Source organism: Ornithorhynchus anatinus, chromosome 12 (genome assembly GCF_004115215.2).
Source record: "Ornithorhynchus anatinus isolate Pmale09 chromosome 12, mOrnAna1.pri.v4, whole genome shotgun sequence".
Taxonomy (NCBI): Eukaryota; Metazoa; Chordata; class Mammalia; order Monotremata; family Ornithorhynchidae; genus Ornithorhynchus; species Ornithorhynchus anatinus.
In genome coordinates this window covers 6,857,901-6,870,564 of record NC_041739.1, presented here as the reverse complement: position 1 = coordinate 6,870,564, position 12,664 = coordinate 6,857,901, and the positions used below count along the sequence as shown (strand labels likewise).

At 48.5% G+C, this 12,664-nt stretch overlaps 1 protein-coding gene across 1 annotated transcript in view; it reads right to left on the bottom strand.

The window, feature by feature from the left end:
- Nucleotides 1-12,664, bottom strand: part of HPGD (15-hydroxyprostaglandin dehydrogenase) — a 42,957-nt gene that overhangs the window by 29,665 nt on the left and 628 nt on the right. Inside the window, exons 2-3 of the mRNA XM_029076380.2 lie at nt 12,380-12,503; nt 5,750-5,856 (exon numbers count right to left, since the gene is read on the bottom strand). Of these exons, the coding sequence (XP_028932213.1) occupies nt 5,750-5,856; nt 12,380-12,503 (231 nt within the window). The remainder of the gene's footprint in view (nt 1-5,749; nt 5,857-12,379; nt 12,504-12,664) is intronic.

Genomic DNA, 12,664 nt, shown 5'->3' with positions numbered 1-12,664 from the left:
ACACTCAAAACAAACCGGTGAGGACTGGCAGGGCTTATTTTGTTTGCACAGTGAGGCAGGGCCAATAGTCAGCCTGTTTGTTTTGTAAGGTGAGGATTAGTGTATTGGGCTTGCTCTTCTCAACTGGCCAGACGCATTTTCATGCCTGTCCAGAAACTAAAAGAACTTTCCCAACAACTAAAGCAGAATGACTGAGGAATACCGTTTCATCACTATATTTAATACCACTGCCTCGCTTCTGGGGTTTAAACCAAGATCCTATGCACGGTAATGAATTCTACTTAAACTTTCCATGACAGTCCCCCAGAACCAAGGCGGCTCCCCAAAGCACCAGCTTTCTAAAAGCTGCCATTTTAAAGCACCATTTTGCTCTCCCGGAGAATGTACCTAAGTGTGTTGGGGAGATGCAGCGAAAAATCCATAATTGCTCCACTGTACGCTCTGCGTCTGCTAACATCTTCTACATCTACTGTAATAATGATAATAACGTTGGTATTCGTTAAGCACTTACCATGTGCCGAGCACTGTTCCAAGCGCTGGGGTAGATACAGGGTAATCAGGTTGTCCCATGTGAGGCTCACAGTCTTCATCCCCATTTGACAGATGAGGTAACTGAGGCACAGAGAAGTGAAGTGACTTGCCCAAAGTCACACAGCTGACGAGCGGCGGAGCCGGGATTAGAACCCATGATTTCTGACTCCCAAGCCTGTGTATTTTCCACTGAGCCACACTGCTTCTGTAATCTCCCAAGCGCTTAGTACAGTGCTCTGCACACAACAGGCCCTCAAAAAACAATTATCGATCCAGTCTCTCAAATAAGTGGCACGGTAAACAAAAAGTCCAAATTCAAAAGGAGCCACTCCTGAAACTCCCATCTGACTTCTCTCAGTGGAGGAATAACAACAAGAGACATCAACCTGGCCCAGTGACACTCTTTTTACAGCACAGAAAAATGTGAAATTGTCCTTTTATATTTGAGGCTCTGCCTACTTGGACAGATAGGAGAAGGTTCGACGAGTCACTGGTTTTAATTGAACCCTTACTGTGTGCAGGGCGCTGAACTTGGGAGGTGACAATTGAGCAGATTCGGTAGGCACAATCCCTGCCCTCAAGGAGCTTACTATCTTAATAATAATAACATATTTATGGTATTTGTTAAGGGCTCACCAAGTGCCACACGCTATTCTAAGCACTGGGGTGGATATAAGCTAATCAGGGTGGACACAGTCCCTGTCCCACATGGGGCTCACACTCTGCATCCCCATTTTAACCGAGGCATAGAGAAGTGAAGTGACTTGCCCAAGGTCCCACAGCAGACAAGTGGCGGAGGCAAGATTAGAACCCACGTCCTCTGACTCCCAGGCCTGCGCTCTTGCCACTGGGCCACCACGTTGCTTGTCTATTCTTCATTATGAAGGGTCTGTAGGGTGGCCTGTTAGTCACACAGGAGTGGGTTCTGTTCCAGGAGGCGGGGACGCCCCAAGGGGTCCTGGCCTGGCAGGAGTGATTCTTATTTTGGGGGGGCTCATCAGGGGGGTTAGGGTGGTCTCAGAGAGGAGTTTCCCTGGGGTCCGTTAGAGGGGGTTCTCCAACGGACCCCAGGGAAACTCCTCTCTGAGGAGAGTTTGAAGCTGCTGCTTTAGCAGAGTTGTAGGGAGAGTGGGGGTGACGGGCCACCCGTCCTTGTTCAGCCCGAAAGGCACCGCTGCTTCTTCCGACATTACCTGTCACCCTCTGCCCTGGAGAAGACAGAGTCATGCTCGGTCCCCCTGAATGACAATGAAATCAGAGCTGGTAGAAGCAGCTTGGCCCAGTGGAAAGAACCTGGGCTTGGCAGTCAGAACGATATGGTTTCTAAGCCCGGCTCCTCCACTTGTCTGCCGGGTGACCTTGGGTATGTCGCTTCACTTCTCTGGGCCTCAGTTACCTCATCTGCCAAATGGGGATTAAGACTGTAAGTCTTATGCGGGACAGGGACCGTGTCCAAGCTGATTATCTTGTATCTACCCCAGAGCTTAGAACAATGTCTGGTGGAAAGGAAGCGCTTAAATGCTACGGTTTTTTTTTCCTCTTGGGTGTCCTTGGGCAAGTAGTCACTTGACTTCTCCGTGCTTCAATTTCCTCATCTGTAGAATGGTGATTTTATATCTATTCTTACTCCTATTTGGACTGTGACCCCCAGGTGGGACAGGGAGGCAGCGTGGCCTAGTGGAAGGAGCATGGACCTGTGAGTCAGAGGACCTGGGATCTAATCCCGGCCCCGCCAATCGCTTGCTGTGTGACCTTGGGCAAGTCACTTAACTTCTCTGTGTCTCAGTTTCCTCCACTGTAAAATGGGGATGAAACACCTGTTCTCCCTCCTACTTAAGAGTCCCTGTCCTGCTTGGGGCTCACAGTCTGTCAGACCTAATTAGCTTGTACCTACCCCAGGGTTTAGAACAGTGTTTGATACAAAGTACACACTTAACAAATACCTTACAAAAGAAAAGAAAACAAAAAACCTTCATAATCTTCCCGGTTTCCCCAGCTTATCCTGAGAATTTTCTGAATATATTTTAGATTGGGGGATGGGGGTATTAAGAAGAAGTCAGGGAAGTGTGAGGGTTTTTCTGACTGCCAGAGGCTCATTCGGAAAAGACAAGCATATTTTGTTTAACCTCATGGATAGTAGTGCCTCTGAATTGATATCTTCAGCTTTTTGTTGGGTCTTGGGAAAGTGGGCACTTTCTGATATATTGAAAATCCTGTCAATTTTCCTTTACTTAATACTTTCCACAAGTGACTTATCATCTTCATCACCATTATCCACGCTATCTATTGAGTTCTCACGGTGTACAGAGCACTGCTTGTTATGGGCGGGCAATATGCTGATTCTGCTGTGTTGTACTCTCCCAAGCACTCAGTACAGTGCCCCGCACACAGTAAGCGTTCCATAAATACCACTGATTGACTGATTATACTAAACGCTTGTGAGAGGGCATTACAGAGTTGGCAGGTATGTTCCCTGCCCACAGTGAGTTCACAGTCATTATCAGCAAATTCTCCTTGACCTCTCCAATCTGGCGTCCGTCCCCCTTCACTCCCCAGAAACCACCCTCTCGAAGGTCACCGATGATCTCTTTCTTGCCAAATCCAAAGGTCTCTAGTCCGTTCTAATCCTCCTTGACCTCTCAGCTGCCTTTGACACTGTCTACCACCCCCTTCTCCTGGAAAGACTATCCAACCTTGGCTCCATGGATGCTCTCCTCTCCTGGTTCTCCTCTTAACTCTCTGGCTGTTCATTCTCCGACTCCTTCCCAGGCTCCTCCCTTGCCTCCCACCCCCTGACTGTGGGGGTCCCTCAAGGTTCAGTTCTGGGTCCCCTTCTGTTCTCCATCTACACCCACTTCTCAGGAGAGCTCTTTCGCTCCCATGGCTTCAACTACCACCTCTAGGTGGATGATACCCACATCTCCACCTCCAGCCCCGATCTCTCTCCCTCTCTGCAGTCTTGCAATTCCTCCTGCCTTCAAGACATCTCTACCTGGACGTCCTGCCATCACCTCAAATTTAACTTGTCCAAAAAGAACTCCTTATCTCCCCACCCAAACCCTCTTCTCCCCCTGACTTTCCCATCGCTGTAGACAGCATCACCATCCTTCCTGTCTCACAAACCCATATCCATGGCATTATCCTGGAGTCCTCTCTCTCATTCAACCCACATATTCAATCTATCCCTAAATCCTGTCGGTTCCACCTTCACGACATCGCTAAAATCCATCCTCTCCTTTCCATCCAAACTGCTAATGCGTTAATCCAGATATTTCCCAGATCCCACCTTGATTACTGTATCAACCCCCTTGCTGACCTCCTTTCCTCCTGTCTCTCTTCACTCCAGTCCCTACTTCATTCTGCAGCACTGATCATTTTCGTATAAAAACATTCAGACCATATTTCCCCGCTCCTTAAGAACTGCCAGGGGTTGCCCATCTACCTCCACAGCCAACAGAAACTTCTTATCATCAGTTTTAAAGCACTCAATATCTCGCCCCCTCCTATCTCACCTCGCTGCTCTCCTACTCCAGCCCAGCCAGCACACTTTGCTCCTCTAATGCCAACCTGCTCTCACTCTATCTTGATCTCATCTGTCTCACCACTGACCTCTTGCCCGTGTCCTGCCTCTGACCTGGAAATCCCTCCCTTTTCATATCTGACAGGCCATTACTCTCTCTACCTTTAAAGTCTTACTGAAGAAGGCACATCTCCTCCCAGAGATCTTCCCTGACTAAGCCCTCAGTTCGTCTTTTCTCACTCTCTTCTGCGTCATCCTCTCTTGCTCCTTTTATTCCCCACCCACCCCCAACCCCACAGCACTTATATTCAGATCTGTAATTGATTTATTTCTATTAATTTCTGTCTCCCCCTCTAGACCGTAAGCTTGTTGTGGGCAGGGAATTTGTCTATTTTATTTTTGTGCTGTACTTTCCCAAGTGCTTAATACAGTGCCCTGCTCACTGTAAGCACTCAATAAATATGCCTGATGGATCGGCCAATCTCTACTGAACATCCGTTGCTTACCTGGCATTGGTAACATTAAGTAAGTACAATTCATTGAATTTATTAGGCACCTTCTAAGGGCCAGCCACTGTGCTAAGCGCTGGAGAAGATGCCAGATATCCTACTGCTTTTCAAAAGCAAACTAAAAACGGAGGAAACACATTTCCCCTGACCCATGCCAATTGATAAGGAGCAAATGCCTGGTGGGTGGAGAGTTGTAGGCTTCTGCAGGTCCAGACAGAATTCTGGTGGCTTGGATTCTATTCTCGAGCCCCAAACCTAGCTGTGTTTTGACTGGTTTGGGTTTCCAAATCCAACGACATTCCTACCATCTGCTGATAAACCTATTTATTATTTTTCTGACCACGAAGAACTTGCGACACAGTGTGAGAACATTAGGAAAGGTATTTTGGAAGAAGGAAAACATGTCAGAGGGCAGCTTCTCATTGTGGCAGCTATAGCAGAACGGAGAAGTACCATGGCCTAGTGGACAGAGCCCGGGCCTGGGAGTCAGAAGGACCTGGGTTGAATCCCAGTTCTGCCAATTGTTTGCTGGGTGACCTTGGGCAAATCACTTAACTTCTCTGGGCCTCAGTTACCTCATCTGTGAAATGGGGATGAAGACGGTGAGCCCCACGTGGGGTATGGACTGTGTCCAACCTGATTAGCTAGGACCTACCCCAGCTATTTGCTAGGCACTCTAGTAAACGCTCAGCAAATGTCATAGCATGTATAGTAGCAGCTATCGGATCACCATCAACGTCACAGACAGCCTCACAATAACAAAACAACTCAAAGTCCTGAAATGTACATACTGCCAAGCCAAACATATCATTGCTGTGGGTTTTGATTTTACTAGAATGTCCTATGTTTATATTTTCCATTGTTGTCTTAAAAGACAACTTCAAAAATGACCACAACTTCCTCTTTGTATTTTAGACATTCACCTCTAGACCTAGGACCAGAAAGTTTTCCTGTTTTTCAAAGGCAAATATACACTCTCTCTCTCCCTCATCCCTCCCCACACCGCAACTTCATCACCCTTCTGTCTCTCTCTCAAATTCTGCAGTTTTCTCTTTTCTCTCAGGGTATGACTGTTATTCTTGATAGATCAATTCATCTCAAGAAGAGTTGGTCTGAATTTTGTTTCTTTATAAATGTCTTTGTGCCTGACCATTTAAGGGGGAAAGCATAAAATTCAGAGACTACTTACCAAATTGATTTGCACAGTTTTTTCCCAGTTCTTTTCATTATTCACACCAGCATTATTGACCAAGATGTCCAGTCTTCCAAAATGGTCAACCACTTTTCTAAAAGTATCTAATTTAAAAAAGAAATGCTCAGTGAATTTCAATTCCATTCATTTTTCCAATAAAAAGCATTACTCTTGAATTACAATTCAAATTTATGTTTTCTACCGTGAAACCTACATTCTATCTTGAAGGTGATTTAAAGGAACTGTTCAAATGAAATTTTATTTCCGTTATGATTACAGCAAACAAATCTGTTTTGACTTTAGTGCCTCCATTCATACTGATTCTGAAAAAAGTCATGCCAGCAAAACTATCCGGGTTCCACCTCCATACAACTTATTTTTAGAATCTGTAGTTTCTTTTAGTGTCTGTCTTGCCCGCTAGCTTATGAGTTCCCTGTGGGCAGGGATCATATCTTAGTAACTCTATGATACTCTCTCAGGAGCCCAACACAGTGAAATCTTTCGCCATCTTACGCAAAACTACTTTATAAGTCTATTTGGACCGTCCAAAACTTTCCTTTAGCCTCAAGAAGTTATTAGACTGCAATAACAGATGGCGATAAACAACATCTGTTAACTCTTGGAGGTCTAAAAAGACATGTCGAATCTACAGTGTTATGTTTACAAAAGGAATAGTCAAAGTGTATTTTTAGCCAATCATTCACCTCTCAATTTCTTTAGACCTAATTGAGGTTAGTTGCTGCTATAAATGATGTTGGGTTTTGATGGTTTCCATTCCAAACAGCATCAGAATTGATGTAGACCTGTGCAAATGGATCTTCCCTGAAGAACTTCACTGATGGGGAGATTCGGAGGATCACAAATGTATCGGCACAAAAAAAAATAAATCACAAAATTTGCCCGTGCCTATGGAGTTTACCCTTGGTTTTAAAATATATGGATGCAGCCTCCAGGGCTGGCATTTACTGATTTTCTCTTCTCAATCACCATCACTGGCTCAGATCCCGTGACTCACTGGAAAGAGCACGGGCTTCGGAGTCAGAGGTCATGGGTTCAAACTCCGGCTCTGCCACTTGTCAGCTGTGTGACTTTGGGCAAGTCACTTAACTTCTCAGTGCCTCAGTTACCTCATCTGTAAAATGGGGATTAAGACTGTGAGCCCCTCGTGGGACAACCTGATTCCCCTGTGTCTACCCCAGCGCTTAGAACAGTGCTCGGTACATAGTAAGCGCTTAACAGATACCAACATTATTATTATTATTATCCCCCTTATCAGAAGCCTTTAGTGAAAATGGAAGGATAGAGCAGGGGGCAAGAGGGAGAGGTCATGTCAAAATCCACAGTTAACTCTTTTCCGCTCTCCCCAGCTTGTCCAGGGAACTCTGGTGTATTTGAGGTTAAACGCAACTGTCAAACCGAAGTTCAGCCTCCTTAATTTGGCTCTGACTAGAAATGACTATCTCTTTTAAACTTCAATTCAGCAGGGAAAACTTTAATCCTCACGGGGAAAGAGCCCCCGCTCCCCGTCCCCTCCCCCTCCGGCCTCTGACCTGCAGGATTTCTATGGAATGCAAAAGCAGTATGTGAGGGGCAGGAGAATTGGGAAAGGAGGTTGCCAATTATCCTCAACTACCTACAGTGAAGAGGGTGCTGGTGTATATAGTCTATCATCAGTGGTTTTGCCATTTATTAATCTTGGCTTGGTGAATGTCTTTTACCCTTCAGAGTCCCCAATCGTGTATTCTCTTCCAGTGCTCAGCACGGTACTCTGCACACAGTAAGCACCGCGGTTACTTTCACTCCTCGAAGGCAAAGCCGGGGACTGCATTGTCTTTTGTGCAGACAACGTGGCTACTAAGAATAGGGCAGACAATTGAGCCCTTCAAGAAAAATCTGCCACCCATTCACTGGGTGACCTTGGGTAGCCTTCCTCCAGAGAAACGGAAGGATGCATCGTTTATACAGGGACAATGCTATCGCCCTCTATCTCAGGCCTCAAAATGGACGGCGGGACGGTTGTTGATTGACACGGTAAAATCTAACCCGCCCGAGGTGGGTCTGCTTTGGGATTGAACCCCATCTCCCAACCCTGTCATTGCTCCTTCTTTGTTCTCGTCCTCCCCTTTCCTCCCAACCCATTCTCCTCCTCCCAGTCTTCCCTTCAGCAGCTAGCCAGTAACCGGCAACACACAATTTACAACACTCATCATCAGCTTCTTTAGAAAGTCGAGCGCTGTACTGGGGGTCAGGAGTTGAGGGTTTCCATTCCGGCTTTGCCTCTGACCTGCTGTATCACCTTGGGGAAGTCATTTAATCACCCTCTGCCTCAATTTCCTCATCTTTCAATGGGAGAAAGTTGCCCACCTTCCCACCCTACTACATAGTGAGCCCCGAGTCAACAATGCAGCTCTGAGGGGAAATTATTTGAAGAACAATAATAATGTTGGTATTCGTTAAGCACTTACTATGGGCAAAGCACTGTTCTAAGTGCTGGGGAGATTCAACCCAGCTTAGGTTATGGAGAAAATAGATTGGGATTTTAAAAAGCGAGGGAAAAAAATGGTGTAGCAGAAGCAGCGGGCACCTAAACGAGTTCAGACAAACTTCCAATGCGTCGCCCCCCGATTTCAACTCCCTAGGCACCATTTTTTAAGCATCTGTGTTATAAGAAGGCCCTAGGAGAGCCTGGAGCGATCAATCCAGCAATCATATTTATTGAATGCTTTCCACGTGCGGGGCACTGTACTAAGCACTTGGGAGAGTAGAAGAGGTGGTCCACGCGTTCCCTGCCCATGACGAGCTTGCAGTCTCGAGGGGCTCTGATTTGGGAAGAGGGTGAATTCTGACGCCCTGAGAACCCAGAACATAAAAGGCAAGAGGGGAAGGAGTGAGGTCACAGAGCAAGGTTTGTCCTTCACCAAAGTCTCTCACATCTTCCCACACTCCTTCTCTGTGGCAGCCCGGTCCTAGTGCTGGTCTTCAGCTCCCTGCATCTTCCTTCATCCATCACCCTGCATTGATCCCCGCTCCCTGGATCTGAGCGTTCCCAGGCCATTCATCGCACTACTGCGTAAATGATGATTCTGACCATCCCTCTTCATTGGTTTCTCACCCCATCCGAATTAAAATTCAAGTTCCTTTCCCTGGCTCCCGAGCCTCTCCTCCATAAGGACAGGGCCTACCTTCACTCCCTTATCTCCCGGGATTTCCCGGCCTGCCTCCTTCCATCCTGCAAACAGCGGCCCAGGTCAGTCCTGGGAGGCGGGGAGGGGTCCGGGCCAATTCGCCGGGATTGGGGCAGACCAGGAATGAAGGTGGGAGAGGATGCGATGGAGGGAGGAGGGAGACAGCATCCGAGTCTGTTCCCTGGTTGGGGGCGGGGAGGAGCGATAAGGGAGGAGGGAGTGAGAGGAGGAAGGGGTCGGGGAATCAGAGAGTGACTCCAGCAGCACCTCCAGCTAATCAATAATGGGGAGTCTAAAATTTGTGCTTTGCCCCCCCGAGAACGTGGGTCCCGGGCAGCTGCCTCATTCATTCAATCCTATTTATTGAGCGCTTACTGTGCTTGGAGCGCTGAGCGCTTGAGAGAGTACAATAAGCAATAAACAGACACATCCCCTGCCCACAGCGAGCTTACAGTCCACTGCATCCAGAGGGCCGTGGGGTGACACCATTCGACATCACCCCCTTTCTCCAGACTGTGTCCAATCTGAAAAATTTGTATCTACCCCAGTGATTAGAACTCATAGTAACCGCTCGACAGATACCATCATCACACCGTCGTTATTATGGGGCGCAGACTCGGCCGTAGCCATTCAGTTAAACCGAAGCCGCATCTGTAGCCGTATCCAGAATTTTCTAACCCCAAATTCCACAATGTAAAATGAGCATTTCGCTAAGCGGAAGCCGCCTTCATTAGGAAACTGCTCGGTGCTGCTTAGGCATTTAGTCACCGTCCTTTGTATTCTGGGTATCTGCTCCACAAAGGATTAGGCTTGGAAGTGGATAAAGGCCGACGAGAAAGGCGCTGTGCCATCCGCACCCCAATACGATAAGATTGTTACTCAGAATTCTATTTTTAGGTGGGGGTTCTCCTCTGTCCATTTATTTTTATTCCCTTTTTCCTCCTTCCCATTTTCTGAACCCAGCTGCACGACTTCCGCAAACAACCAGCCACAAGACCTCCCCGAATAGGCACCTAAGAATTTTCATTTTCCTCTCCCGAGCGCAGCCTCCTTCTAAAGAGTCGTTGGTGTGATTTTTATCTTGAACACTTCTTCCCCGATCTGTCATTTATTTTAACGTCTGGCCCCACACCCCCAAGACTGCAGGCGTCTTAATTTTTTTTATTTCTATCAATAACTGTCTCCCCTCTAGACTTTTAAGCTCTTCGTTGTGGACAGGGAACTTGATCACCTATTCCGTTGGAATGTCCTTTCCCAAGGACTTAGTCCAGAAGTCCGCACTCAGTAAGCATTTAATAAATATCATGGATCGATTCCTCAGGGCAGGGGTCATGTCCACCAACTTATCATCTGCTCCCGAGCACTTAGTACAGTGCTCTGTGCACAGTAAGGGCTCAAGAAATACCACGGAGTGAACCACCACTGATTTCCCTCTCGGTCGTGAGAGACGAAATACGCTCCGAGAAATCTTGAGTCGTGTTAGCATTCAGCTTCTCAGTTACATAAAAAGAGAAAATTACGTTTTCAAAACGCTCCACTTATTATAGATAACGTGAGGGCGTCGAAACATTCGCAAAAAGCATTTTTCCTTATGGCTGACACACTGGAAGACAACAAGAGAGTCTATGCAAATCTGCCAGGATTCCAAGTGATCCCATCTGTTTAGAATCTTCCCTAAACTAATATTAGCTTTACACAAGTCCGTCGACCTCCCCGGGGGGAGAGGAGCGTGGAACAGTAATGCTTTCGGGTGAGTCTTTATAGGGATTTCCTCCAGAGCCAAGTTTACAATCGTTCACGGAAAACAATGATATAATGCGACACGGAGGGTAAGGAACATATTTTTGACAGGGAAGAACAGAGGAACGAACGCTTGGGACGTGAGCCTTTCACTCAAACGTTTTAACTCATTTAGAAAGGAAACACTGCTGCCTTTGCCCACTGCCCCTATCCAGTCCGAGCGTGGTTCTGGGAGAAATTCAAATCGATCTCCCCTTTCAATCCATCAATCATCGGTGGTATCTATTGAGCCCTTCCTTCTGCGATAAGCCCTTGGAGAGGATCAGAGAGCAGGACCCTACCCTCCAGAAGTTTAGACTTTGATTTACATTTCAGTTTCCCTAGTTTTAAAGGATGACACTTCCAAGGTTTTGGTTGCGGTTGTGGGACGCCCGCCCCGCCCCCCAGCACTTATAATAACTGTGGTATCCGTGAAGCGCTTACCATGTGCCAGGCTCCGTACCAACCTCTGGGGTGGATACAAGCATCTCGGATCGGACACAGTCCCTGGCCCCTGTGGGGCTCGCAGTCTCGATCCCCATTTTTTCTTTTCATTATTTCTGCTAATGTCCGTTGTCTCCCCCTCTAGACTCCTTACAGGCAAGGGCACGTTCAACCAAGCGCTCAGTCCGGCGCTCCGCACATAGTAAAACACTCAATATTCATTCAGTCGTGTTTATCGAGTGCTCAGTATGCGCGGAGCACCGTACTAAGCGCTTGGGAAAGTATAATGCAGCAACAAAAAGCGTGACCATCACTGCCCACAACAAGCTCACAGTCTGGGGGGGTGGGAGGGGGGAGTGAGGAGGGAAGATGGACATCAGTACCAATAAACAGACATCGATATAAAGAAATAAAATGACAGATCTCTATATAAGTGCTGTGGGGCGGGGGGAGGGGGAGGGAGAGAAAAGGGAGGGAATCAGGGTGAGGCAGAAGGAAGTGGGAGAAGAGGAAAAGGGCGGCTTGGTCTGGGAAGGCCTCTTGGAAGAGACGGGCCTTCAGTAGGGCTTTGAAGTGTGTGAGGAGGGGAGGGGGAGGAGAGTAACCCTGTTGATGGACTATATGGCTTGCCCCAACAGCTCCTGGGGATGAAAGGAGGAGGACGAAGAGCAGAAGGAGGAGGTGCAGGAGGAGGAGGAGGAGGAGGAGGAGGTGAAGAAGGATGAGGAGGAGGAGGTAGAAGGAAGAGGAGGAGGAGGTGAAGAAGGAGGAGGAGGAGGTAGAAGGAAGAGGAGGAGGAGGTGAAGAAGGAGGAGGAGGAGGTAGAAGGAAGAGGAGGAGGAGGAGGTGAAGAAGGAGGAGGAGGAGGTAGAAGGAAGAGGAGGAGGAGGAGGTGAAGAAGGAGGAGGAGGAGGTAGAAGGAAGAGGAGGAGGAGGAGGTGAAGAAAGAGGAGGAGGAGGTAGAAGGAAGAGGAGGAGGAGGTGGAAGAAGAGTTGGAGGAGGAGGAGGAAGAGGAAGAGGAGCAGGTGGAGGAGGAAGCAGAGTTGTTGGAGGAGGAGGAAGAGGTAGAGGAAGAAGAAGAGGTGAAGGAGGAGGAGGAGGAGGATGTTTGGGAGTCCGTGCTGCAGAGCCGGGTGTTCTGACGGGACGGGTGGTGACTGCCAGCCGCCCCCCAGCCCCCGCCCCCCATCCCTCCCCGGCCCCCCGGCCTCGGTTTACCTCTGAGCTGGTCCTGGTCGGCCACATCGCACTGGAGGAACAGCGTCTTCTGGGCGTCGAAGACCTGGTCCAGGGCGGCTTTGCACTCTTCCCCAGCTTCGCCATTGAGGTCCACCAGCGCGACCTGCGGCGGGGACCCCGGGGGACCCAGGGGACGGGGGGTGGGGGGGACGGGGACGACAAGGAAGGACAAGGACCCGGGGGGAGACGGACGTCAGCTCCGGAGGGAGGGACCCCGGGGGACCCGGGGAGGAGAAGACCCCGGGGGGACCGACCCCGGAGGAC